Source organism: Pantherophis guttatus, chromosome 1, assembly GCF_059756535.1.
Source record: "Pantherophis guttatus breed Tessera chromosome 1, ASM5975653v1, whole genome shotgun sequence".
NCBI lineage: Eukaryota > Metazoa > Chordata > Lepidosauria > Squamata > Colubridae > Pantherophis > Pantherophis guttatus.
In genome coordinates, this window is record NC_142063.1 from 2,799,269 (window position 1) to 2,826,189 (window position 26,921).

Sequence of the window (26,921 nt, forward strand, 5' to 3'; positions counted from 1 at the left end):
GCCGAACAAAACTCCGCATCGGCGACAGGCAGAGCATCCGGCCAGGAAATACTCAGATCCATTCAGTTGCCCGGACTCCACCCCGATGCAAGGGATTATGGGGTCGTTCAAACATGATGATCCAGCAGGGAATGAATGGCAGATGACCCAAAAAGATACCCGCTGTTTTTTAACGACGGCACGGAGAAAGTTATACTTTCTCTTGAATTTGGTGGTACATTGAAAACGTGTGCCTATTTTATTTTTATTTTTTTTAAAAAAACTGCTTTTTGCCGTTCTGACTAGGGGTGTTTCCTCACCACAATAACAACAACCCTGAGAAGTGTCTGGTTTTTTCCCCCCGTGTTGCTTGCTGGTTTTTAATCTGACCAGCCTGGAAATCCCATCCTAGACAGGTAGTCCTTGACGTACGACTACAACGGAGCCCAACATTTCTGTCGTTAAACGAGACATTGGTTAAGTGAGTCTCGTCCCGTGTTACGACCTTTTTTTGCCACGGCTGCTAAGCGAATCACTGCAATTGTTAAATTAGAACCACGGTCGTTAAGTCAATCTGGCTTCCCCCCCCACTGACTTTCCTTATCAGGAGGTCGCAAAAGGGGATCACATGACACCCCCCCCCCGGGGGCACTGCAACCGTCATAAATAGGAGACAGTTTGCCAAGGGTCTGAATTTTGACCATGTGGCCTTGGGGACGCCGTATCGGTTGTAAGTGTGAAAAACGCTCGTAGGTCATTTTTTTTTTATTCAGTGCCATTGAAACTTCGAATGGTCACTAAACGAACGGTTGTAAGCCAAGGACTAACCCATAGTAGATGCTGAATTAAAATCGAACAAAATTGCAAGAGAAAACCCAAAATATAACAGTGGACGGAGCAGAAAACTGCTCCTCTCCCTTAAAAACACCTGTTCTGAAATGGTGCCATTTCCTGGTGCTTAGTTTCCACCTTCCCAGCTCGTATTCAGTAGAAAAAGAACAAAAAGACCCAATAAATAAATCCTGAGGTTCCTCCAGAATTTGCCTTTGGTTTGGAAGAGAGTTTCGAGGCCTGCAGAAATTCCCTGCCGAATTCTACGCCTGCTTGTAAGAATAACTTCAGCACTTTGCAAGGACAAACATGCCGCACAGAATTCTTTTCCGGCAGATCCCACTCCTGCCACCAATCCGGTGGGGGAAAGAAAGCGCGTAAATCCACTTTATAGCTGAGGTCTATCAAAAGGAATCGGAGAGCGTTCCCTTTTCCCGCGGCTGCTCACCGGCGCGATTGCGCGACAAAACTAAGCGTGACATCTTGACTGGGGATCGTAAGGGAGTCTTTTAGTCCCGGCTCAGCCTAGTCGGTGTTTTTGCTATGGCAGGGCAGCCTGACCCGCCATCAAATGGGCTGCCAGGTTTTGTCTATGGTCTGAATGTGCTCCTTCGCCTTCATGCGCAGCGCGGCGATGCTGGAATTCCGCTGGTCAAGTTCCTCCAAGGGATATTTGTCCACAAATGTCGTGGCACACTGGTACGCCATGGGTTGCATGCTCTGGGGCAGGGATGGGGGGTTATTGAGGAAGGAGTGGCCTGGGTAGGTGGGCTGGAGGGCCTGGCTGGGCCCCATCAATCCCGAGATGCTGTGCACCGTGGTGGCGCTGGAGATGGGAGAGGTCAGCCACGGGTCTAAAGGGAGAGAGTTGCCGATCGGCCCCATGTTGGCCACCATCGGGGGCCGGCTGAAGGACAGCACGGGGGTGTCGTGAAGCTTCATGGCAGTGGCTTCCATCTTCTCCTGACGGCGCCACTTGGCGCGCCGATTCTGGAACCACACCTGCAAAAGAGTGGCAGCAGAGGAATGAGAAACGTGGCTTGTCTAGGCAAGCTACCCATCGTGAGCCTGGCCAACCAGAAGATTTGCGGGGTCCTTGGTGGCCTCTGAGCTTGGTGGTTTTCTTGCAGGCATTTCATGACCCAACAAGAGAACATCATCAGTGCTAGAAGGGAGGAGGGTTTGCAGAGGATTTGCGGGGGGAGGGGGGAGGAGGAGGAGGAGGAGGAGGAGGAGGAGGAGGAGGAGGAGGAGGAGGAGGAGGAGGAGGAGGAACAGGAGGAACCTGATTGTTTTCTTGCAGATGTTTCATTACCCAAACCTAATGTCAGCACTCCAAATTACATTCGTTCCAGTGCTGACATAAGGAGGAGAAGAGGGGGCAGCTGGCAAGAGGACGCTTGACTTTTCACCTACTTATTTTCCCTGAAGATAATATCCCCTAGGAGATGGGATGGGAGGGGGGACATTCCTGGGAGCTGAAGTAGTAGATATGGGGAGAGTGATTTGGAAGATGGCCAATGAGATGCAGAGAATTGGGGAACGGAAAGGGAAGTTTTGGGGTCAGGAAGTCAGTGCTGGCTACGACGAAGTCGGGGCCAGATTGTCATGCTTAATAAATGAAAGATTTCATCAAAGACTATTTGTTTGGAAATGCAATTTATTTAAGACAACACTGAAACCTGACACCTAGTTTAGAGAGAACCAGGCTTAGAGAGAGCACCCAAGGACTCCCCATTTCAGCCCCGAGCTACCAATATTCTTCCTTATTGGTACCGGAAGTTTTCCACCTGGGTTTGGGAGGCTGATTTAAATGGCCTACGAGTCACTTGAGAATCCATTTTTCCCAGGGGTGAAATCTACTTTACCTTCCCAACCGGTTCGGAAGTGCCCGCGCCGTGCACACAGAAGTAAAAACCAGGAAGTAACGATGGCCGGGTGGATGGATGAAGCGTTGCGCCGCCATTGCTACCGGTTCTCCAAACCGGTCCAAACCGGGAGCATTTCACCCCTGATTTTTCCCCCAAGATAGTTTTCCTCAACTGGGACAAGTCTGGGATGCGTGGACGTCAACTCCCAGAATTCCCTGGCCAACTGGTGTCTGGTTCCGCTACTTGCAACCCGTTTAGTGGCCGTTTGACATGACAACGGCAGTGGGGGAAAAAAAGTGACTTGAGGCCCTTTTTTCACAGTTACGACCGTTGCAGCTTCCCCGTGATCAAAATTCAGGCGCTTGGACACTGGCTCGTATTTATGACGGTCGCAGCATCCCGGGTTTGTGTGTGGGTCACGCGATCCCCTTTGGCGATCCTTCTTGACAAGCAAAGTCAACGGGGAAACCAGATTCGCTTAACAACCAGGTCGTTAACTGAACAACTGCAGTGATTCGCTTAACGACGGCGGCGAGAAAAATGGGGCAAAATGGGGCAAAACTCACTTAACTGGCTCGCTTAGTAACAGGAAATTTGGGGCTCAATTATGGTCGTAGGTCAAGGACCAGCTATACTGTCAGTGACGGGGTCTAGTCCACCAACTTTTTATTATAAACCCCACTATTCTTTTAGAGTCGCAGCTTCTTTGGTTTAGTAATTGATTATATTTTAATTAATTGGTATCCCTTTATTTCTCTTCTTTGCTTAGTGTTTAGTAATATTTATTTAAACAATTTATGCAACCATCCATCTCAAAGAAATGACTTCCAGTAATAACAACAGGATAACAGGATTGGAAGGGAGCCTGTAGGTCATCTAGTCCAACCCCCCGCCCTATTCATCGATCGGCTGAACCCAGGACACTACAACCAGGGGTGAAATGTAAAATTTGTTACTACCGGTTCTGTGGGCGTGGCTTGTGGGGGGGGTAATGTGACTGGGTGGGCGTGGCCAACTTTTTTTTTTTATTTTAACTTTTCAAAGCATTTTTTCTGCAAATGCAAAAAAAAAAATTGCTTTGAAAAGCCTCTCTGCCGATCAGGAAAACAGCTGAGATCGTCAGAGCCTTTTCAAAGCATTTTTTAAATCATCTCTTTCGCTGAAGAGGTTGCAGCGGAGTTGCCTGATCGGCAGAGGCTTTAAAAGTCTCTCTGATGATCTCAGCTGAGTTACCTGATCGTTTTAAAAAAATGCTTTGAAAAGTCTCTCTGCCGATCAGGCAACTCAGCCGGGATCGTTAGAGGCATTTAAAAGAAAAAAAAGCCTCTGCCGATCAGGCAACTCAGCTAGGATTGTCAGAGGCATTTAAAAGAAAAAAGCCTCTGCCATCAGGCAACTCAGCTGGGCTCATCAGAGGCATTTAAAAGAAAAAAAGCATCTGCCATCAGGCAACTCAGCTAGGATCGTCAGAGGCATTTAAAAGAAAAAAAAAGCCTCTGCCGATCAGGCAACTCAGCTGGGATCGTCAGAGGCATTTAAAAGAAAAAAAAGCCTCTGCCGATCAGGCAACTCAGCTAGAATCGTCAGAAGCATTTAAAAGAAAAAAAAAAGCCTCTGCCGATCAGGCAACTCAGCTGGGCTCATCAGAGGCATTTAAAAGAAAAAAAAGCCTCTGCCGATCAGGCAACTCAGCTGGGATCGTCAGAGGCATTTAAAAGAAAAAAAAGCCTCTGCTGATCAGGCAACTCAGCTGGGCTCATCAGAGGCATTTGAAAGAAAAAAAGCCTCTGACGATCAGGCAACTCAGTTGGGATCATCAGAGGCATTTAAAAGAAAAAAAGCCTCTGACGATCAGGCAACTCAGCTGGGCTCATCAGAGTCATTTAAAAGAAAAAAAGCCTCTGCCGATCAGGCAACTCAGCTGGGATCGTCAGAGGCATTTAAAAGAAAAAAAGCCTCTGACGATCAGGCAACTCAGTTGGGATCATCAGAGGCATTTAAAAGAAAAAAAAGCCTCTGACGATCAGGCAACTCAGCTGGGCTCATCAGAGTCATTTAAAAGAAAAAAAGCCTCTGCCGATCAGGCAACTCAGCTGGGATCGTCAGAGGCATTTAAAAGAAAAAAAGTCTCTGCCGATCAGGCAACTCAGCTGGGATCGTCAGAGGCATTTAAAAGAAAAAAAGCCTCTGCCGATCAGGCAACTCAGCTGGGATCGTCAGAGGCATTTAAAAGAAAAAAAGCCTCTGACGATCAGGCAACTCAGTTGGGATCATCAGAGGCATTTAAAAGAAAAAAAAGCCTCTGACGATCAGGCAACTCAGCTGGGCTCATCAGAGTCATTTAAAAGAAAAAAAGCCTCTGCCGATCAGGCAACTCAGCTTGGATCGTCAGAGGCATTTAAAAGAAAAAAAAGCCTCTGCCGATCAGGCAACTCAGTTGGGATAGTCAGAGCCTTTTGAAAGCATGTTTTTACAACCTCTTCGCTGAAGAAGTTGTAGAAAAAATGGTTTTAAAAGTAAAAAAAAAAAAAATTGGCCACACCCACCCAGTCACATTACCCCCACCCACCCACCAAGCCACGCCCACAGAACCGGTAGCAACAAATTTTAGATTTCACCACTGCACCCAAAGCCAACTGGATTCTGCTTACCTGAACTCGAACTTCTGGGAGGTTGACCTTCATGGCCAACTCTTCCCGACTGTAGACGTCTGGGTAGTGGGTTTTCTCAAAGGCCCTCTCCAGCTCGTGAAGCTGGTAGGTGGTGAACGTGGTCCGATTACGCCGGTGTTTCTTCTTGGACAGCTCCTCGTCCAGTTGTTCCGGGGTGCCGCTGGCCTCCTCCACGCTCCTCCGCAGCTCGCTCAGCTCCGCCTCCGGTTTGCCGAGGAACATTCTGGAGCCTGAAAGGAAGAGAGAAAGCGGTGGTCAGGGAGGAGGAATCAGGATTGAGCTGGAAGGGACCTGGGAGGTCTTCTAGTCCAGCCACTTCCTTGGGAAAAAAAAACCCTCCAGAGATGGAGCATTCACAACTTCCGGTGGCAAGCTGTTCTGCTGGTTAATCGTCCTTAAGTGTTAGGAAGTGTCTCCTTCATTCCCATCACCACCCGCGCGGCCGCACTCTGCGCCAGTTGGAGCCTCCAGGTGCTCCTCAAGGGGAGCCCCATGTAGAGAGTGTTAGAATAGTCCAGGCGAGAGGTGACGAGGGCATGAGTGACTGTGCGTAGAGAGTCCCGATCCAGAAAGGGACACAACTGGCGAATCAGGCGAACCTGATGAAAGATCCTCCCGGTCACGGCCGGCAAGTGCTCTTCTAAAGACAGCCGTGAATCCAGGAGGACGCCCAAGTTGCGAACCCTCTCCGTGGGGGCCAGTGATTCGCCCTCAATAGTCAGCGATGGCATCAACTGATTATATCGGGACGTCGGAAACCACAGCCACTCAGTCTTGGATGGGTTGAGCCTGAGCCTGTTTCTCCCCATCCAGATCCGCACGGCCTCCAGGCACCGGGACATCACTTCAAGGGCATCGTTGGGGTGGTCCGGGGTGGAGATGTACAGCTGGGTGTCATCAGCGTACTGGTGGTACTTCACCCCGAAATCACGGATGATCTCGCCCAGCGGCTTTACATAAATGTTGAACAAAAGGGGCGAGAGGACTGACCCTTGTGGCACCCCCACATATGAGGGGCTTCGGGGTCGACCTCTGCCCCCGTGCCAACACCGACTGCGACCGGTCGGAGAGAAAGGAGGAGAACCACAACAGCACAGTGCTCCCCACCCCTAACTCTTCCAACCGGTGCAGCATGATACCATGGTCGATGGTATCAAAAGCCGCTGAGAGGTCTAATAGGACCAGGACAGAGGAGCAATCCCTGTCCCGAGCCCTCCAGAGATCATCAACCAACGCGACCAATGCCGTTTCCATGCTGTACCCAGGCCTGAAGCCCGACTGGAACAGATCCAGATACGTCGTTTCATCCAGGTGCTGGGGGAATTGTCGCGCTACCACACTCTCAACAACCTTCACCAAAAACCGAAGGTTGGAGACCGGACGATGATTAGCCAACAGTGCCGGGTCCAGGGAAGGCTTCTTGAGGAGAGGCCTCACCACCGCCTCTTTCAAGGCGGCGGGGAAGTCACCCTCACCCAATGAAGCATTTATAATCCCCTGGAGCCAGCCTCGCGTCACCTCCCGAGAAGCCAGCATTAACCAGGAGGGACACGGGTCCAACAAACATGTGGTCGCATTCAGTCTACGCAGAATCCTGTCCACGTCCTCAGGGGTCACAGGATCAAACTCATCCCAGATAACATTCTCAAGACCTGCCTCAGTCATCCCCCCTGAGACTACCCAGTCGGAGTCCAGGCCTTCCCGAATCTGAGTGATTGTCATGGTGTTTTGTGCCACAGAGACTGCTTGCCAGAACTTAATTTGCAGCCTTTCGGCTGGGAGCTCACAGCCTGGCAATTATCGCAAGGAACTGATAAGATCTGTTACAGCTGTTACACTCCTTGCAGGACTCTTGCCTGGACTTTTGGGTGGGCGAATGGAATTAATTCACAAGAGGTAAATCAAGAGGAGTCCATTTCTTGCTTCTGCTAAGAACAGGAACAGTGAATTGTTTCCACTCACACAGAAGGTGGGTTTACACATCACATCTCATGTGATTCATAATTATGTCTATACTTTTATCTGTTATCTAATACATGCTTGACGAAATAAATAAATAGATTTCTGCAGCAATGTTTCGCCACAACTTGACCCCGGGAGCCAGTAGAAGGGTTCAAATCCTATCGCTAGTCAGTTCACTCGAGGGCGCGTGCCTGCTCGCTTCTGCGCATGTGTAGAGACCAGTGGTGGGTTCCTCCCGGTTTGGTCCGGTTCAGCCGAGCCGGTAGCGGTGACGATATGAAGTCACCGAACCGGTTCTCCCCCCCTTCCCCCCCGTTATTCTTACCTTTTATTTGGTCCCACCCCCAATCTATTGCTGCCTCCTGAGTCCCAGCTGATGGCTAGAGGGAAAAAAAACTGTTTAAACTCTTGCCGCCCTACAGCTGATCAGTGTTAAAAGCAAACAAATGAGTCGGGTCGTAAGTGCGAGGACTGGTCGTAAGTGCAAGGACCTTCCAGAAATGACGCTGACCAGCTAGCCATGCCCACCTAGTCACATGACCTCCAAGCCACACCCACAAAATAAGCCATGCCCACAGAACCGGTAGTAAAAAAATTTAGAACCCACCCCTAGTAGAGACATCCTGGTGGGTGGGTGGAGCCTCCCGATGTAGGGCGAACCGGTAGCAACCTACTACTGCCGGGGGTTTGTTATCTCTTTTCTGCTTTTATTTAGTTCTGGAGATTGGCATTCTTTTCATTTTGGGAGAAAGTTCCCGGATCCGACGTTTTCTCAAGCTTGGCAGCCTGGAAGATGCTTGGACTTCAACTCCCAGAATTCCCTTGCCAGTCATGCATGGCTGGGGAATTCTGGGAGTTGACGTCCGTGCATCTTCAAGTTGGCAAGGTTGAACGATGTTTGCCGTGCTTAATTTTGCTAGCAAGAGGACACCGGACTGCACTCCAGTCCAGCTTTTATGCACACATGGCAGGAGAAGCTGAACGGAGCCTCCAGGTTTAGTCATCTTAGAACGAAGGAGGAATTTCCTGACGGGGAGAACAATTCATCAGTGGGAACTCCTTGCCTCCAGAAGTTGTGAATGCTCCAACACTGGAAGTCTTTAAGAAGAGATTGGATAACCATTTGTCTGAAGTGGTGCAGGGTTTCCTGCCTAAGCAGGGGGTTGGACTAGAAGACCTCCAAGGTCCCTTCCAACTCTGTTCTTCTATTCTGTTCTATTCTAATCGTCTACCTCTGAATGTTATCAGCCTTTGCATACAATGCTGCTGTTTTGGGTTCCCAAAAGTTCTTTGGTTGCTGGAGGAGTCAGAAAAGTCAATATAAAATCACTGTGGTATTGTATGGTCAAATCTCCACCTTTCATCTGTCTGTCTGTCTGTCTGTCTGTCTACTATCATCTATCTATCTATCTATCTATCTATCTATCTATCTATCTATCTATCTATCTATCTATTATCTATTATCTATCATCTGTCTGTCTGTGTTTGTCTGTCTGTCTATTTATCTATCTATAATCTATCTATCTATCATCTATCTTTCTATTATCTGTCTATCATCTGTCTGTCTGTGTTTATCTGTCTGTCTGTCTATCATCTATCTTTCTATTATCTATTTGTCTGTCTGTCTATCTATCTATCCATCCATCCATCTATCATCTATCTATTATGTATCATCTGTCTGTCTGTGTTTGTCTATCTACTATCTATCTATCTATCTATCTATCTATCTATCTATCTATCTATCTATCTATCTATCTATCTATCTATCTATCTACCTACCTACCTACCTACCTACCTACCTACCTACCTACCTACCTACCTATCTATCTATCTATCTATCTATCTATCTATCTATCTATCTTATCATCTGTCTGTGTTTGTCTGTCTGTCTATCTATTTATCTATCTATATCTATCTATCTATCTATCTATCTATCATCTATCTATTATCTGTCTATCATCTGTCTGTCTGTGTTTGTCTGTCTGTCTATCTATCATCTATCTCTATTATCTATTTGTCTGTCTATATATTTGTCTATCTATCTATCTATCTATCAATCTATCTATCATCTATCTATTATCTATCATCTGTCTGTCTTTGGTTGACCTATCTATCATCTATCTAGCTATCTATTTGTCTATCTATCATCTATCTTTCTATTATCTGTCTATCATCTGTCTGTCTGTGTTTATCTGTCTGTCTATCATATATCTTTCTATTATCTATTTGTCTGTCTATCTATTTGTCTGTCTGTCTATTTGTCTGTCTGTCTATCTATCTATCTATCTATCTATCTATCTATCTATCTATCTATCTATCTATCTATCTATCTATCTATAGATAATCTATCTATCATCTGTCTATCGCTTTCTCTCTCTCTCCATCCATCCATCCATCCATCCATCCATCCATCCACCCACCCACCTGTCATCTATTTATCCATCTCTGTCTGTCTGTCTGTCTGTCTGTCTGTCTGTTATCTATATCATCTTGACTTATTTGACTGCATCCTGGGAGGAAAACTGCTTTTGAACTTCTCTTTCTCAACCCAGGGCCTCAAGAAGGGCAGGACTCCAAGCCCCAGAATTCTCTAGGCAACCAAGAATTCTGGGAGTTGACGTCCAGCATTTCCTGGGATTTCTGGGGTGGGGTATTTTTTCCTCTTTTGCTAAGTCTTTTTTTAATCCAGAAACGCTGACATCTCCCTCCCCTAGGCTGCCTCTGACCTGGATTAGCAAGCGTTCTCTTTCTTCTTCCTGTTGTTTTTAATCTGCAGGGATCTATCCGAAATCTTTAAATAAAACAGCCACCGAAAATACATAATCCCTTGGGAATTTGTGCAGGGAGAAATGTGATCAGTTCTTTGCTGAGATAAGAAAGGGAAGGGGTGGGGGGGTGGGAGGAGGAGCGAGGGAGAGAAGTGCTTGGATCTGCAAAATCAGTAAGGGTGCTTTTTCCTCCTGGTTCAACATTGAGGTGTGAGTTGTCCCACCCCCCCAAAAAAATCTGAGTGTAAAATTCCCAATTGCCTTAGGAGGGCAGCACAGAGTCTTTGCAACAGCTTTTGCTGCCCTCTGGTGGTCACTCAAGGCTTTGCATTCCTGATCTGCTCCAACTGTTTGGTGTGTTTCTCAAACTCTGGAACTTTTAAGACCTGCGGACTTCAACTCCCAGAATCCCCCAGCCATCCATGAAAGTTGCTAAATTGGGGAAACAGTGGGATAAAGCATGGTCAGTACAGAGAGTCCTTGACTTATGACTATAAAGCGATGGTTGTACAGCAGATCGTCATGTGACTGGGCCCGATTTTACGTTTTTTTTTTTTTTTTTGCAGCAGTTGTTAAATGAAACGATTTGCCAAAAAACCCAGAAGTGAACCCTGGTTTATGGCAAACACACCATAAATTGTGGTCAGGTGATCGAGTGACTTTGCAAAAGGTCGTTGCTGAACTTTAATTTGGGCACTTTAAAGAACTTGGGAACTGAGCTGTAAGTGCTTTTGGGGGGAGGCATCCATGATAACTTCAAATGGTCACTAAGTGAGTGGTCCTAAGATGAGCACTACCTATTTTTGGATTCCAAATGCAGAATGCCGAGATGGGCCCATTGATTACAGTTCATTCAGATATGATGGGATGGACCCTCTACGTAGGGATACATATAAATATAAAATGTCTACATTTATCTCTATCTATCTATATATTTTCTAGCTGTCTATCTATCTAGCTATCTATGTCTGTCTGTCTTCTATCTCTATCTGTCTGTCTGTCATATCTATCATCTACAGTATCTACTATCTATCTATCTATCTATCTATCTATCTATCTATCTATCTATCTATCTATCTATCTAGCTAGCTAGCTAGCTAGCTAGCTAGCTAGCTGTCTATGTCTGTCTGTCTTCTATCTCTATCTGTCTGTCTGTCATATCTATCATCTACAGTATCTACCATCTATCTAGCTGTCTGTCTGTCTGTCTGTCTGTCTGTCTGTCTGTCTGTCTGTCTGTCTATCTATCTATCTATCTATCTATCTATCTCATCTCATCTCATCTCATCTATCTTTCTATCTATCATCTATCTCTCTATATCTAGGTATACATATTGATACAAAAATCCTGAGATATAGTTCGAAAAATACTATGGATCAAAATAAAAATCCTAAAGGAGAAAACAACTCAAGAAGCCTGGGAAATCTGAAAAAAATATGATAAAAGCCCAGTCCAACACAATACCACTGAAAAAGAAAAACAAGAAATCCAAGAAGAAACCAGCATGGTTGCACAAAGAACTCTCTGATAAACTGAAAGACAAAAAGGACAGGTACAAAAAATGAACGTAACGAAGGCAGAAGAGCAGAAGGTAGCTCAAATCTGCAAAGATGAAATCAGGAAACCAAAGGCTCAGAAGTCAAACTTGCAACAGAAGTCAAAGATAATTTTTTTTTAAAAAAAGTTTCTTTCAGCACATTAAAAAAACAAGGAAAAAAACTCAAGGACGCAGTCAGTTCCCCAATGGGAGATGATGGAAAGGAAGCAACAGGCAGCAGAGAGAGAAACAAATCTCACAAGTTCCCAGCCTCTGGATAGAGGATCTGAGTGTGAGAAAGACACAGACCCCCCCCCATAAGTGTGAGAAAGGTTTTTGTTTCCAGATATCCATGTAAGTATAGATATATAATATAGATTGGTAATTGTAGCTGGCTAGAAGCTAGAATAACAGAGTTGGAAGGGACCTTGGAGGTCCTCTAGTCCAACCCCCTGCTCAGGCAGAAAATCCTATACCATTCAGGACAAATGGTTTTCCAGTCTTTTCTTAAAAACCTCCAGTGATGTAGCACCCACAACTTCTGGTGGCAAGCAGTTCCACTGGTTAATTGTCCTCACTGTTAGGAAGTTTCTCCTTAATTCCAGGTTGCTTCTCTCCTTGATTAGTTTCCATCCGTTGCTTCTTGTCCTGCCTTCAGGGGCTTTGGAGAATAGGTTGACCCCCTTTTCTTCTCTGGGGCAGCCCCTCAAATATTGGAAGACTGCTATCCTGTCACCCCTTGTCCTTCTTTTCACTGGACTAAACCAATTGCATCAGGCACACAATGTTGGTGGAGAGCTGAAAGATCAGGAGGGAAACTCATCAGCCTTGCTGATTAAAAGAGAGGGCTCGCAATCTGGGCGTCCTCCTGGACACACGGCTGTCTTTAGAAGAACATATGACGGCTGTGGCCAGGAGGGCTTTTTATCAGGTTCGCCTGATCCGCCAGTTGCGGCCCTTTCTGGACCGCGACGCCTTGCGCACAGTCACTCACGCCCTTGTCACCTCCCGACTGGACTATTGCAATGCTCTCTACATGGGGCTCCCCTTGAAAAGCACCCGGAGGCTCCAGCTGGTCCAGAATGTGGCCGCGTGGGTGGTTATGGGCACAACTCGTCGTGCCCACGTGACACCCCTCCTGCGCGAGCTGCACTGGCTCCCAGTGGTCTTCCGGGTGCGATTCAAGGTGTTGGTTACCACCTTTAAAGCGCTCCATGGCATAGGACCCGGGTACCTCCGAGACCGTCTTCTGCCACCAATAGCCTCCCACCGGCCAGTTCGCTCCCACAGAGAGGGTCTCCTCAGGGTGCCATCGGCCAAATTATGTCGGCTGGCGACACCCAGGGGGAGAGCCTTCTCTGTGGGAGCCCCTGCCCTTTGGAATGAACTGCCCCCAGAAATGCGTAAGATCTCTGATCTCCGTGTATTTCGCTGTGCCCTCAAAACCATGTTGTTCCGCCAGGCTGGGCTATCAATGTAAAGATTTTAATTGGTTTTAAATGGGATTTTAAATTTGGGGTTTTATAAATTGGGCCTATTATTTAATAATTTTAATTATTTTTAAATTTTGTCTGTGTTTTTAATTAGGCTGTACACTGCCCTGAGTCCTTCAGGAGAAGGGCGGTATCAAAATAAAATAAAATAAATAAATAAATAATAAAAGCATCAGCCCCCCACTCCACCAGCAGGGCCGGCCATGAAAGCCCCCCCCCCCCACTCCATGTGCCAAGACTTCCAACTCCCCTCTTCTCTTCCCGCCTTCGGCATTCTCAGCCAAACAACAGAAATTTGATTTTACTTCCCCCTCTCAAAAGGCGGCAATGGACTCAGTTATGATTTGGGCACTGTAAACCATGCGGAGAGGGAAGGAATGGAGTCACCTGGCTGAAGGCAGGGCAGGGCCGGCCAGCCAGAAGACCGAAGATGAGCATCTCTCCATGGCACTGTTTTACAGAGGCCCTTTCTTGCTCAATCCCTAAAGCAGCCACTCCTGTGGCTAGGGGGACCTTTGCACAGGTTCGCCTGGTGCACCAATTGCGACCCTACTTGGATCCGGAGGCTCTCCTCACAGTCACTCATGCCCTTGTCACCTCATGGTTAGATTATTGCAATGCGCTCTACATGGGGCTACCCTTGAAGAGTGTTCGGAGACTACAGTTGGTCCAGAACGTGGCCGCGCGAGCTGTCGTGGGTGCACCTAGATACACCCACATTTCACCAATTCTCCGCGAGCTGCACTGGCTCCCTGTTGGTCTCCAGTCACAATTCAAGGTGTTGGTTATTATCTTTAAAGCCCTACATGGCTCAGGGCCAGGTTATCTTCAAGACCGCCTTCTGCCGCATAGCTCCCAGCGACCGGTAAGATCCCACAGAGTTGGTCTCCTCCGGGTCCTGTCAGCTAAACAATGCCGGCTGGCGCGCCCACGGGGGAGGGCCTTCTCTGTGGCTGCCCCAGCTCTCTGGAACCAGTTACCTCCTGAGGTCCGGACTATCCCCACCCTATTGGCCTTCCGGAAAGCGGTGAAGACCTGGCTTTTCCAGCAGGCCTGGGGCCGTTGATCTCACTTTGCGATCTGGCGAGATCCGGCCATGAATGGTGTGCATGAGTTTTTAATGTCTTTAAAATGCTTTTATAATGTTTTTTTTTTTTTTAAATTATGTCACTGTTTATATTATTTCTGTTGTAAGCCGCCCAGAGTCCCTTGGGAGTTGGGCGGCATAGAAATATGATTAATTAAATTAAATTAAATTAAATTTATCTGGAGTTTAGTTTTTGGTTTTCAGGATGCCAAATGCCTTTTTTGGAGTCCGTCAAGATCAAATTAAGAAGTAAATAAAACATTTACTTAGAATTGATCTGGAAAGACTGCGAGACTCCCGGTTCTGAATTTTCTTTCTTGCAGGAAAGCCTAAAAAAACTCAGGATGGTGTTTGCAATTATGCGTTTGAAGCCCTGCCTACTTTTTTTAAAAAAAAAATATATTTTTAAAAACCATTTATTAATTTTTTTTAAAAAACCACCTGACAGCCGAAGCTGCCCTTTTGCATTCAGAAGAAATGCACTAGAAACATAATGTGAATAAAATTCGAAATAAAAGCGCCATCTCAACTAAGCGACTGCAAGGCCGTCGTTCAAAAACTAAAACACCGCAAATTAAAATCCAATTAAAGTACCATCGAAAAACCCCATTCAAAAGCTTGGGAAGGGGCGAATTCTTCACTGGATCATCCAAACGATGCCAGCATGGGCGCTAGCTGTGCCCAGAGTGGGCCTCCAACCACACGGTCACAACTGTCACGCTGATTGTGTTGACACACACCTCCTGTGACATGCAAAACCTGGACAACTTTAGGAGTGTATCCATTACTTCATCTGTGCCAGCCAACGGAAAGACTGCTCTATTTCACAAGGAATGGCTCTTGAGAAATCGATTTGAAACCGGGGTGCAGCCTTTGGCATTTGAACCGGTGGTGGGTTGCCCCCCGGTTCGCACCGGTTCGATAGAACCGGTAGTAAAACCGGCGGGAGGAGGCCCCGCCCACTGACCCCCGACGGCATCCCAATATAGTCAGTTGACTCCATCACTGACTATTGGGGGCGAGTCTTTGGCCCCCACAGAGAGGGCTCGCAATCTGGGAGTCCTCCTGGATACGCAGCTGTCCTTGGAGGAACATCTGACGGCTGTAGCCAGGGGGACCTTTTATCAGGTTCGCCTGATTCGCCAGTTGCGGCCCTTTCTCGATCGGGATTCCTTGTGCACAGTCACTCACGCCCTTGTCACCTCTCGCCTTGACTACTGCAACGCTCTCTACATGGGGCTCCCCTTGAGGAGCACCCGGAGGCTCCAGCTGGTCCAGAACGCAGCAGCGCGGGTAGTGACGGGAGCAGCATGGCGCTCCCATGTAATACCGCTCCTGCGCGAGCTGCACTGGCTCCCGGTGGTCTTCCGGGTGCGCTTCAAGGTGTTGGTTATCACCTTTAAAGCGCTCCATGGCGTAGGGCCTAGCTATCTTCGAGACCGCCTGCTGCTACCGACGACCTCCCACCGACCCATGCGCTCCCACAGAGAGGGCCTCCTCGGGGTGCCATCAGCCAAACAATGCAGGCTGGTGACCCCCAGGGTGAGGGCCTTCTCGGTGGGGGCTCCCACCCTCTGGAATCAGTTGCCCCCAGAGATAAGGAGAATCCAAGACCTCGGTGCCTTCCGTCGTTCCCTTAAAACCCATCTTTTCCAGCAAGCCGGGTTGGCTTAAGAAGAAATTTTTAAATTCTTTTAATCAGTCTGTGATTTCTTAACTTTTGGGCCAAAATTTATATATATTTTTAAATGTTTTTTAATATTTGTATTCTATGTTTTTTATCTTGGCTGTACACCGCCCTGAGTCCTCAGGGAGAAGGGCGGTATATAAATTGGAAATTAAATTAAATTAAATCAAATCAAAATGCTTCTGCACATGCGCAGAAGAGTGTGCGCGCGGCCCCGCTGCAAACCGGTAGTAAAGATAAGTAGAAACCAACCCTGATTTGAACCCAGGGCCCTCTGGCGCCTCCTCCTTCTCTCTTAGACTACTACAGAAGTTACTTCTCCTGAGAGATGCTGAGAAATGTAAATCCGAAAGGAAAAGGGCACCAAGCAGTAATCTTCTGCCGGGTGGAGCGTTGGCCCACCAAACCTGAAGGGGGCGACCTTGGGGGCTTCTGACCCATGTTTCTGGGCCATCCTGCTGTCCAACCACCTTGGAGCAGTGGGGCACCTGAATTCTTCCCTGACCTGGTAAAACGCAAAAACGTGGTAGGCCAGGTGAGGCAACAGACAACACAAGGACTATTGGAGTTCTACTTTCCTTTGTTAGAGGAATTTATGAATTTGTATCCCACTTTTATGAATTTGGCAAATAACTCGAGGAGACAAATATACCCAACACACTTTCGTCCTCCTCTTTTCCCCACAACAACCCTGTGAGGTGGGCAGGGCTGAGAGGGACTGGCCCAAAGTCACCCATTTGGTTTTCATGGCTAAGGCGGGACTAGAACTCACCGTCTCCTGGTGATTGGCTCAAAAATCACAGTCAGCTTTCGTGCCTAAGGCAGGACTAGAACTCACAGTCTCCGGGTAGATTGGCCCAAAGTCACCCAGTCTTTGGGTGAAAGAAGGTAAGGACTAGAAGTCACAGTCGCCTCATGTTTGGCCCAAAGTCATCCAGCTGGCTTTCCTGAAGACGGTAGGACTAGAACTCACCATCTCCTAGTGATTGGCCCAAAAAATCACATAGTCGGCTTTCATACCTAAGGCAGGACTAGAACTCACAGTCTCCTGGTGAATGATCCAAAGTCACCCAGCCAGCTTTCACGAGGATGGTAGGACGGTAGGATGATAGGACTAGAACTCACCATCTCCTGGTGATTGGTCCAAAATCACCCAGCCGGCTTTCGTGCCTAAGGTGGGATGTGAACCTACAATCTCTGGTGCCTTAACCACTAGACCAAACTGCCTCTAATGGAAGAGCTGAGCTTGAAAGCCGGCTGAGGTTTCTCTCTGCCGTTCGTATACCAAGCAAAATCAAGACGCAACAGTCTTGAGTCATTTTCTAACACTCTTTCTGCTTCCCAGGTTGGGAGGGGTCTTATTTGCTCTACTTTTTGCATCCTCATCTCGTAAGTGCGGCATTTTTGCAGCCACACTGATTTCAGAAAACACTGGTTTCAGGAAACACTGATTTCAGAAAACACTGATGTCAGAAAATATTGATTTCAGGAAACTCTGATGTCAGAAAATATTCATTTCAGGAAACTCTGATTTCAGGAAACACTGATGTCAGAAAATATTCATTTCAGGAAACTCTGATTTCAGGAAACACTGATGTCAGAAAATATTGATTTCAGGAAACACTGATTTCAGAAAATATTGATTTCAGAAAATATTGATTTCAGGAAACACTGATTTCAGGAAACACTGATGTCAGAAAATATTGATTTCAGGAAACACTGATTTCAGAAAAATGCAGCACTTTCCCCAAGAGGTTTTGGGTGCAAGGTGTCCATCTCCTTCTCCTTCCTACTGGCAGGACCCTCCTCATTTCATAGCCCCCCAAGGCCCCCTGGCCTTTTTTTATAAAACCCTCTCCACACACACACACACACACACAATTAACGCATTGTAAACCGCCCTGAGTCTCCAGAGAAGGGCGGCATATAAATCGAACCAATAAATGAATAAATAAATAAATTAGGAGACGTGTTCTAACGCAACCACACTGCGGACGCATTTTCAAAGAAGCCTGAGCATCCCTGTGGGGAAGGAGGAAATGGGGGCGAAGGGGGTGGGTGGGTGGGAGAGCGAGGGGTTCCTGTTTTTGCTTTTCTATAAACGATGGAGCTATTTGAGCTTTGGTGACTTCAAAACGCAGCCTGAGTGGAGTCTACTGAGTTAACTTTGATTTCGGAATAAAATTCAAGGCAGACTGAACGAGGGTTTTGCAATCTCCAACATGGAGATGAGGGGGAAAAAATGCATCTAAGAATCGGCTCTCATTAATTCTCATTTGGTCACGTCTCCCTGATCTTAACCCCAATTTTTTCCTTTGGGAGGAAACGGTTAAAAACTTCTTATATGAAGGTGCAAATGAGCAGCGGCGTCTCAAGAAATGCCATTAAAGTACAATTGCTTGCTATTTTCCACAAACATTTCCTTGACCAGCACAGATGACGTTACTTAGCTCTGGGATAATTAAAGATATAATAAATAAATAAATAAATAAATAAATAAATAAATAAATAAATAAAGAAAGAAAGAAAGAAAGAAAGAAAGAAAGAAAGAAAGAAAGAAAGAAAGAAAGAAAGAAACGTCTGCAGGAAAACCGCCAACCTCAGAGCGCCCCAAGGAGCCCTCATTTCAACCCCGAACTACAAATAATCTCATTCATTGAAACATTTTCTTGCCCTGGCTATGAATCTTGGGCGGTTGAGGTCATCCAGCCGAGCCCCGTTCTCAATCCAAGAATGCAAACCAAAGCATCTTTATGTGTAGGACTGATTTCCCTACATCCACCGACTTCCTCTAGGAAATTTACAGTAGTGGCCATAAATTGTGGAAACCTTTTGGGAAAAGTGTATTTTCTAAAACTACCTAATAACACCACATATTTTTTTTTTGGAGTAGTACCATAAAATTATATATCAGTGGAAAGATAATTTAATCAAGCATGTAATGCCATAACTTTTAGGAAGGATTTGCTATTAGAATAGCAGTGACAGTATAAAGAAGAAAAGTGAAACACGTAGAAAAAACGAGATATACAAAAATGATCCCCATGTCAGTTAATCCCTAGTTGGGTAACCTTTAGCATGAATTACAGCCTTACAACGTCTTCCCATGGAGGGAACCAAGTCTTTGAGTTCTGCAGCTGTTCTAATGTGAAACCAAGATTGAATGATGGCTTCTATTAACTGGGTTTTATTGCTGACTAACAAGTTTCTTTAGTCGGCTCCGTAGATTTTCCATGGGGTGAAGGTCTGGGCTCTTCCCAGGCTATTCCAGCAGTGGAATAGGATTCTCTTGAAACTCCAAAAAAAAAAGAAGTGGTGTTATTAGCCATCAAACCTCAAAAATACACTTTCCCCAAAAGGTTTCCACAATTTTGGCCACTCCTGTAATGTCCCAACAGAATTTAAATTTTTCTTTTTTTTAGTTTTTTAGCTTTTTAAATTGTCAAAGGGGTTTTAGTTTTCAATGTTTAATGTTTAAAATTTTGGGGCCACAGTTATTTAATTCTTTTCATCATTTTAAATTTTGTATTGATATGTGTTTTAGTTCTGGCTGTGCACCGCCCTGAGTCCACTTGGAGAAGGGCGGGATATAAATGGAATAAAATAAATAAATAAATAAATAAATAAATAAATAAATAAATAAATAAATAAATAAATAAATTCATAATTCCAAACTGTGACAATAACAAATAACTGTCCCGCCCTCCTTTCTCCAGGACCTTTTCCTCTTTCTCACGGAAAAACTAATCCTGCAAGCTTCCAAGCGAAAAGGGGAAGAAAAAAAACCCAGGCTAAATCTGCAGAAAACGAAGCCAGCATCTGTCCGTCTTTTCTGCAAAAACCCCATTTAAAGGACAGCTTCTTGGCCCTCGCGATGCGAGCGAAATTGGAAGCGGACGGCAGAAATCATTTAAAATACACCCCAGTTGTTGCCGATTAATAACAACCACAACGACAGTAACAATACGACAACATCTTCTAAGTCAAGGCCAGGATGTTCCCTGCTTACGGATCTCAACTGATTTATATCTGATCTCTTCTTTTTCCACTTCTGGACTTCAGTGGGGACAGCTCCTACCTCTTTCTCAGTGGCCGCTGCCTCATTTTTTAAAAAGCCACTCATTCCACTTTTGAATTTTAGCCCAAATTTGGCAGGCAACACACTCCCCGGTGCCGATTCCTTTCCAAGCCCTACCTTCCTCGGTATCCCAAGAACAGGTCGATCCGGAGCGAAGGTATTTTCGTCGCATCCGCGGGACTAAAACGTTCAAATGGTCCCAAAGAGCCTTGATAGTACAGTGGTTTAGTGCACCCTGTTATTAACACAGCTGCCTGCAATTTCTGCTGGTTCGAATCTCTCCAAGGCTCAAGGTTGACTCAGCCTTCCATCCTTTCTAAGGTAGGTAAAATGAGGACCCAGTTTGTGGGGGCAATAAGCTGACTTTGTATAAATATACAAAAGTATGAAGGCTATTGCTCAATGCATTGTAAGCCGCCCTGAGTCTCCGGAGAAGGGCGGCATATAAATCAAATTTTTAAAAAAAAATTAAAAAAAAAATGACACAGGCTGAGTGCCAAGAGAAGAGGCAGGCTACCAAAATTAATAAATAAATAAATAAAATAAGCACCCCCCATACATGCTGGGATGCTTAAGCAGAACCCAAACAAAAAAAAGCAGGGGATTAAAAAAAAAAAAGCAGATTTCCCCATCCCTTGACTTGTAAGCGGTGAGATTCCTTTTTGGAGAAAATCGGAGTGAAACGGCGTTTTGGGATCTTTGGATTTATCTGAAGCTGGCCTGAATTTCTCTGCACTTGGACCCCTTTGGAAAGTGAGGGGGCGGCAGGAAAAGACCCCCCCCTTGAAACTGTTGACAGGAAGAGACCATCCTACCAAGGAGGCCTCTGTGCCCTATTCTTTCCTTCCTTCTTTCTTTCTTTCTTTCTTTCTTTCTTTCTTTCTTTCTTTCTTTCTTTCTTTCTTTCTTTCTTTCTTTCTTCCTTCCTTCCTTCCTTCCTTTCTTTCTTTCTTTCTTTCTTTCTTTCTTTTATTGAATTTCTATACCGCCCTTCTCCCGAAGGACTCAGGGCGGTGTACAGCCAAAAATAAAACCCTGACAATATAAAAATTAAAAGCAATTTAAAACAACGTAATAAATTGGCCAAAAAAAGTCTAATAAAACAACCCATTTAAAATAGTAAAATGTTATTATTATTTAGGCCAGCCCTGCTTGTTGGAATAATAATGTTTTTAGGGCGCGACGAAAGGTACGAAGGCCGTGAATCCTACGAATCTCCGGGGGCAGCTCATTCCAGAGGGTAGGGGCCCCCACAGAGAAGGCCCTCCCCCTGGGGGTCGTCAGCCGACATTGCCTAGCCGACGGCACCCGGAGGAGCCCCTCTCTGTGGGAGCGTACCGGTCGATGGGAGGCTATCGGTGGCAGAAGGCGGTCTTGTAAATATTATATTGTTCTATTAGGATAGAAAAGAGCGGACAAATGGCTCCCCAATCTCTCCTTAAAAACCTCCAACGCACAGTTTCTGAAGACAAGTCGTTCCACCGATTAATTGTCCTCACTATTAGATAGTTTCTCCTTAGTTGCAGGTTGCTTCTCTCTTTGATTCCTTTCCATCCGTTGCTTCTCGTCCTGCCTTCTGGTGCTTTGGAGAATAGGTTGACCCCCCTCTTCTTCTTCTTTGGGGCAGCCACCTCAAATAATGGAAGGCTGGTATCAGATGTCCCCCCCCCAAAACACCTCCCAGCCCTCCTTTTCTCTAGACTGGCCATACCCAATTCTTCATTCAACCCTTCTTTGCAGTGTTTTTAGTCTCCAGGCTAAAACCACCTGCCCCTTTTCAAGCACCTGAGCTTGTAGCTCCACCTGAGTTCACAACAGCTCTCCTTGCTGGAGAGCAACCAACTTTTCCACGCATTTAGGCATCCTGGTCCCCTCGTGGGAATCAGGGCAGGGAAGTGGGGCGGGAGGGGGGTTTCTTTCCCAAAAGACCATCCTTGGCAAACCCGACCCTCCCCAAGCTAAGAAAGGTAAGCCATGGTGTTACCTGGTTGGAGACCTGGACAGGTGGACTTTTCTTTCTCTTTGGTTGGGGGGTTTTTTGGGGGGTCTCTGCGGGTCTCCCGGCCGGCTGGATGCCCCCGAGGCTGCTTCGGGTCTCGCAGCTGTCCGCAGAGACTCACAGCTCAACAAGGAGTCCCAGGATTAAGACGGGCTGATTAATTGGTGGCCTTCCCCCCCCCCATCTTTTTTAAGAGTGATTGACAGCCACTGCGCCAGGCAAAGTAATTGCACTAAATGAGCCTCTCCCCACATCCACCCCTGGGTTCAGCAGCCAGCAGAAGGTCCGGGCTGGGTTGGGGCTGCTCCCTTCCTCTCCCCCCCCCAAACCTCCCCCTCAACTGTCTCCTGCACAAAAGAGTCTTCCCTTGTAATCCCCTCATTACAGAAGAAAGAAGAATTAGAAACAGAAGGAATTGGGGAGGGGGGGGTCAAGCTGGAACAATGGCCTTTGTCTTTGGACAGGAGGGGGGAGAGGCGAGGGGAAGGAGGGGGGGGTCTGTGTGTGGACCCCCCTCGCTGGGGGGGGCTGGCTTGGCAAAGCTGTACAGCTGGAGAATTGGGGGGGGTGTTCCCACCCGGGGCAGGGGTGGGGGGCTTTGTGGTGGAATGCAAACTGATGGGAACACAGTTGGCAGGTTGGGGTGAGTGGCAGGCCTGGAACAGCTACCCCAAAGACCCCAGGCCAAGGAATGAACAGAACAGAACAGAACGGAATGGAACGGAACGGAACGGAACAAAACAGAACAGAGAATGGAATGGAATATGAGTAGAGTAGAGTAGAAGTAGAGTAGAGTAGAGTAGAGTAGAAGTAGAGTAGAGTAGAAGTAGAGTAGAGTAGAAGTAGAGTAAAGTAGAGTAGAGTAGAAGTACAGTAGAGTAGAGTAGAGTAAAGTAGAAGTAGAGTAGAGTAGAGTAGAATAGAAGTAGAGTAGAATAGAAGTAGAGTAGAAGTAGAGTAGAGTAGAGTAGAGTAGAAGTAGAGTAGAGTAGAGTAGAAGTAGAGTAGAGTAGGAGTAGAGTAGAGTAGAGTAGAATAGAAGTAGAGTAGAGTAGAGTAGAGTAGAGTAGAAGTAGAGTAGAGTAGAGTAGAAGCAGAGTAGAGTAGAGTAGAAGTAGAGTAGAGTAGAGTAGAGTAGAGTAGAGTAGAATAGCAGAGTTGGAAGGGACCTTGGAGGTCTTCTAGTCCAACCCCCTGCTCAGGGAGGAAACCCTACACCTGACTGACCCTCCACAGTCCCGTTCCCCAAAAGAATCTGGGCTCAAAGCAAAGAGATCTCCTTTAACAGCCCCCTCCGCAGTTTTTGCAATCTCAAAAAAAGAAGAAGAAATAAATCATGTTTTTTGGTCTTTATATAGCAGCCAAAGCAAACGGAATCCGGTCCTGTCTTTTATCCAAAGTGGGAATTGGCTGTTGAGAGGCCTCAAAGTGAAATAAATCTTGTAGAAAGTCTCTCTTTTTTTAAAAAAAAAAATCACTCCCAAGATTGCATGAGGTTATAAAGGGAAAAGTTTCCCTTGCACATACGTGCTAGTCGTTCCTGACTCTAGGGGGCGCTGCTCATCTCCGTTTCAAAGCCAAAGAGCCAGCGCTGTCCGAAGACGTCTCCGTGGTCATGTGGCCGGCATGACTCAATGCCAAAGGCCCACGGAATACTCTTACCTTCCCACCAAAGGTGGTGCCTATTTTTTCTACTTGCATTTTTTACCTGCTTTCGAACTGCTAGGTTGGCAGAAGCTGGGACAAGTCACGGGAGCTCACCCCGTTACGCAGCACTAGAGATTCGAACCGCTGAACTGCCGACCTTTCGATCGACAAGCTCAGTGTCTTAGCCACTGAGCCACCACTTCTCTCTATTCTATAATAATCTCTATTCTTTTTTTTTTCCTAATTCCCCCATTAATCCCCAATATTAATACTGCTTTATAAAGCCTTTAGTAAGGCCACCCAGGGAATAACTGCATCCAGTTTTTTTTTTTTTTTAATTTGATTTATATGCCGCCCTTCTCCGGAGACTCAGGGCGGCTTACAATGCGTTAAGCAATAGCCTTCATCCTTTTTGTATATTTATACAAAGTCAGCTTCTCTTTCTTTCTTTCTTTCCTTCTTTCTTTCTTTTTTTCTTTCTTTCCTTCCTTCCTTCCTTCTTTCTCTTTCTCTTTCTTTTCTTTTTTTTAAAAATTTGATTTATATGCCGCCCTTCTCCGGAGACTCAGGGCGGCTCACAATGCGTTAAGCAATAGCCTTCATCCTTTTTGTATATTTATACAAAGTCAGCTTCTCTTTCTTTCTTTCCTTCTTTCTTTCTTTTTTTCTTTCCTTCCTTCCTTCCTTCCTTCTTTCTCTTTCTCTTTCTTTTCTTTTTTTTTTAAATTTGATTTATATGCCGCCCTTCTCCGGAGACTCAGGGCGGCTCACAATGCGTTAAGCAATAGCCTTCATCCTTTTTGTATATTTATACAAAGTCAGCTTCTCTTTCTTTCTTTCCTTCTTTCTTTCTTTTTTTCTTTCCTTCCTTCCTTCCTTCTTTCTCTTTCTCTTTCTTTTCTTTTTTTTTTAAATTTGATTTATATGCCGCCCTTCTCCGGAGACTCAGGGCGGCTCACAATGCGTTAAGCAATAGCCTTCATCCTTTTTGTATATTTATACAAAGTCAGCTTCTCTTTCTTTCTTTCTTTCCTTCTTTCTTTCTTTTTTTCTTTCTTTCCTTCCTTCCTTCCTTCTCTTTCTCTTTCTTTTCTTTTTTTTTAAAATTTGATTTATATGCCGCCCTTCTCTGGAGACTCAGGGCGGCTTACAATGCGTTAAGCAATAGCCTTCATTCTTTTGTATATACTTGCTTAGTAGGGCTTTCGGCCCCCACCCAAAGCGGTGTTCTTTTTTATATACAAAATCAGCTTATTGCCCCCACAATCCGGGTCCTCATTTTACCTACCTTAGAAAGGATGGAAGGCTGAGTCAACCTTGAGCCTTGCCGAGATTCGAACCTGCAGTAATTGCAGGCAGCTGGTCTTAATAACAGGGTGCTTTAGACCACTGTACTACCAAGGCTTTTGGTCACCACATTACAAATGTACAAATGTACACCACATTACAAATTGTAACGTGGTCACCACGTTACAAAAAAAGATGTTGAGACTTTGGAAAAAGTGCAGAGAAGAGCAACTAAGGGGATCAAAGGCCTGGAGGCTAAAATATGAAAAATAGGCAGGAATTACGTATATCTAGTCTAGAGAAAAGAAGGACCAGGGGGGCACATAATAGCAGGATTCCAGTATTTGAGGGGCTGCCCGAAAGAAGAGGGGGACAATTTATTTTCCAAAGTGGCAGAAGGGAAGATAAGAAGCAATGGATGGAAACTAATCAAAATAAAGAAGCAACTTAGAACTAAGGAGAAACTTCCTGACAGTGAGGACAATTAACCAGTGGAGGCAGGGAGGCAGGGTGGGGGAGGGAGGGAGGGAAAGAGAGAGAGGGAGGGAGAGGGAGGGAGGGAAAGAGGGAGGGAGGCAGGGTGGGGGAGGCAGGGAGAGAGAGGGAGAGGGAGGGAGAGAGAGAGGGAGGGAGAGACGGAGAGAGAGGGAAGCAGGGAGGGAGGGGGAGGGAGAGGGAGGGAGGGAAAGAGGGAGGGGGAGGCAGGGAGAGAGAGGGGAGGAGGGAGGCAGGGTGGGGGAGGGAGGGAGAGAGAGGGAGGGAGAGGGAGGGAGAGAGGGAGGGAGAGAGGGAGAGAGAGGGAGGCAGGGAGGGGGAGGGAGAGAGAGAGAGGGAGGGAGGGAGAGGGAGAAAGGCTGCAGTTCTGATAGGCAGTTCTGATGTTAGGCAACTCCCAGGGGCCATTCCCAAGCAGGCAGGAGTGGGAGGGGCTTTCTGCGTTCGGAAGGGGACCCAGCAGGGTTTTGAGCTTCATCCATCCCGTGTCCATCCCCCCATTCCTCCCGCCCCCCCCGTGTTCCCCGAGAAAGCGCCCAGTTGGCTGTTTGCAAATTGGCTGATTTTTCAAAATCAATTCTTCAATGCAATTGGATGAAGAGATTTGGGGATATCCCTGGAGCAGCCTTCAGTTTGAAACCTTCCTTCTTTCCTCCCTCCCTCCCTCCCTCCCTCCCTCCTTCTTTCCTTCCTTCCCTCCCCTCCCCCTTTTCCCTCCTCCCTCCCTCCCTCCTTCTTTCCTTCCTCCCCTCCCCTTCCCTTCCCTTCCCCTTTTCCCTCCTCCCTCCCTCCCCTCCCCTTCCCCTTTTCCCTCCCTCCTCCCTCCCTCCCTCCCTCCCTCCCTCCCATGAGACCTGAAGAGAGCTGGGTTCAAATCCCTCCTAGGCCATGAATCTGAGTGGGGAGGGGGCATCTTTTGCCTTAATCGACTGGACAAGCTGGTTCTGAAGATCACATTGGGGTTGTGGGAAGTGGATGAGAGGGGTGCCGCTTGCAAGAATGGCATGGCTGTCCCCCACCCCCCCCCACCCCTTTCCAAAGTCCCCAGAGCAAAGGCTGAGATTCCAGAGACAAATCTGCCCAACTTAACTCTCAAGATGTTTGCAATTTTGGACTAAGAACAAACCCTGCAGGTTGATCCGGGAAGTGTTAATACCACTTTATAAGGCCTTGGTAAGGCCACACGTGGAATACGGCAACCAGCTTTGGTCGCCACAATGTAAAAAAGATGTTGAGGCTCTAGAAAGAGTGCAGAGAAGAACCACAAAGAGGATGATGAGGGGACTGGAGGCTAAAACATAGGAAGAACGGTTGCAGGAACTGGGTATGTCTAGTTTGATGAAAAGGAGGACCAGGATGGGAATCTCCTGTGTTGCTTTTGAGCACCTGCCCTTCCCTGTCCTCGTTTTTTCTCCACCCCCCTTTGTTAAAGCTCTTCTCCGATCAAATAAAAATAAAATACAATTATTAAAAGCCCCTGGAATTCAGGGGGGCAGCCAACCCAACAGCCCACAACCCCCCCCCAAC

The 26,921-nt window shown here is 46.5% G+C and overlaps 1 protein-coding gene across 2 annotated transcripts; it reads right to left on the reverse strand.

Moving 5' to 3' along the window:
* Positions 1-207: 207 nt before the first annotated feature.
* On the reverse strand, positions 208-22,307 carry LOC117656382 (retinal homeobox protein Rx1-like). Of its 2 annotated transcripts, none has more exons than XM_034404549.3 (3): positions 21,951-22,307; positions 5,333-5,583; positions 208-1,812 (listed from the first exon to the last, which is right to left on the reverse strand). In XM_034404549.3, the coding sequence occupies exons 2-3, from the start codon at positions 5,573-5,575 to the stop codon at positions 1,378-1,380; spliced, it is 678 nt and encodes a 225-aa protein (XP_034260440.2). In that variant the 5' UTR covers positions 5,576-5,583; positions 21,951-22,307; the 3' UTR covers positions 208-1,377. The 2 variants fall into 2 exon arrangements, with proteins under 2 accessions (XP_034260440.2, XP_034260441.2); XM_034404550.3 differs by lacking the exon at positions 21,951-22,307 and adding an exon at positions 7,923-8,084.
* Between the last annotated feature and the right edge of the window lie 4,614 nt (positions 22,308-26,921).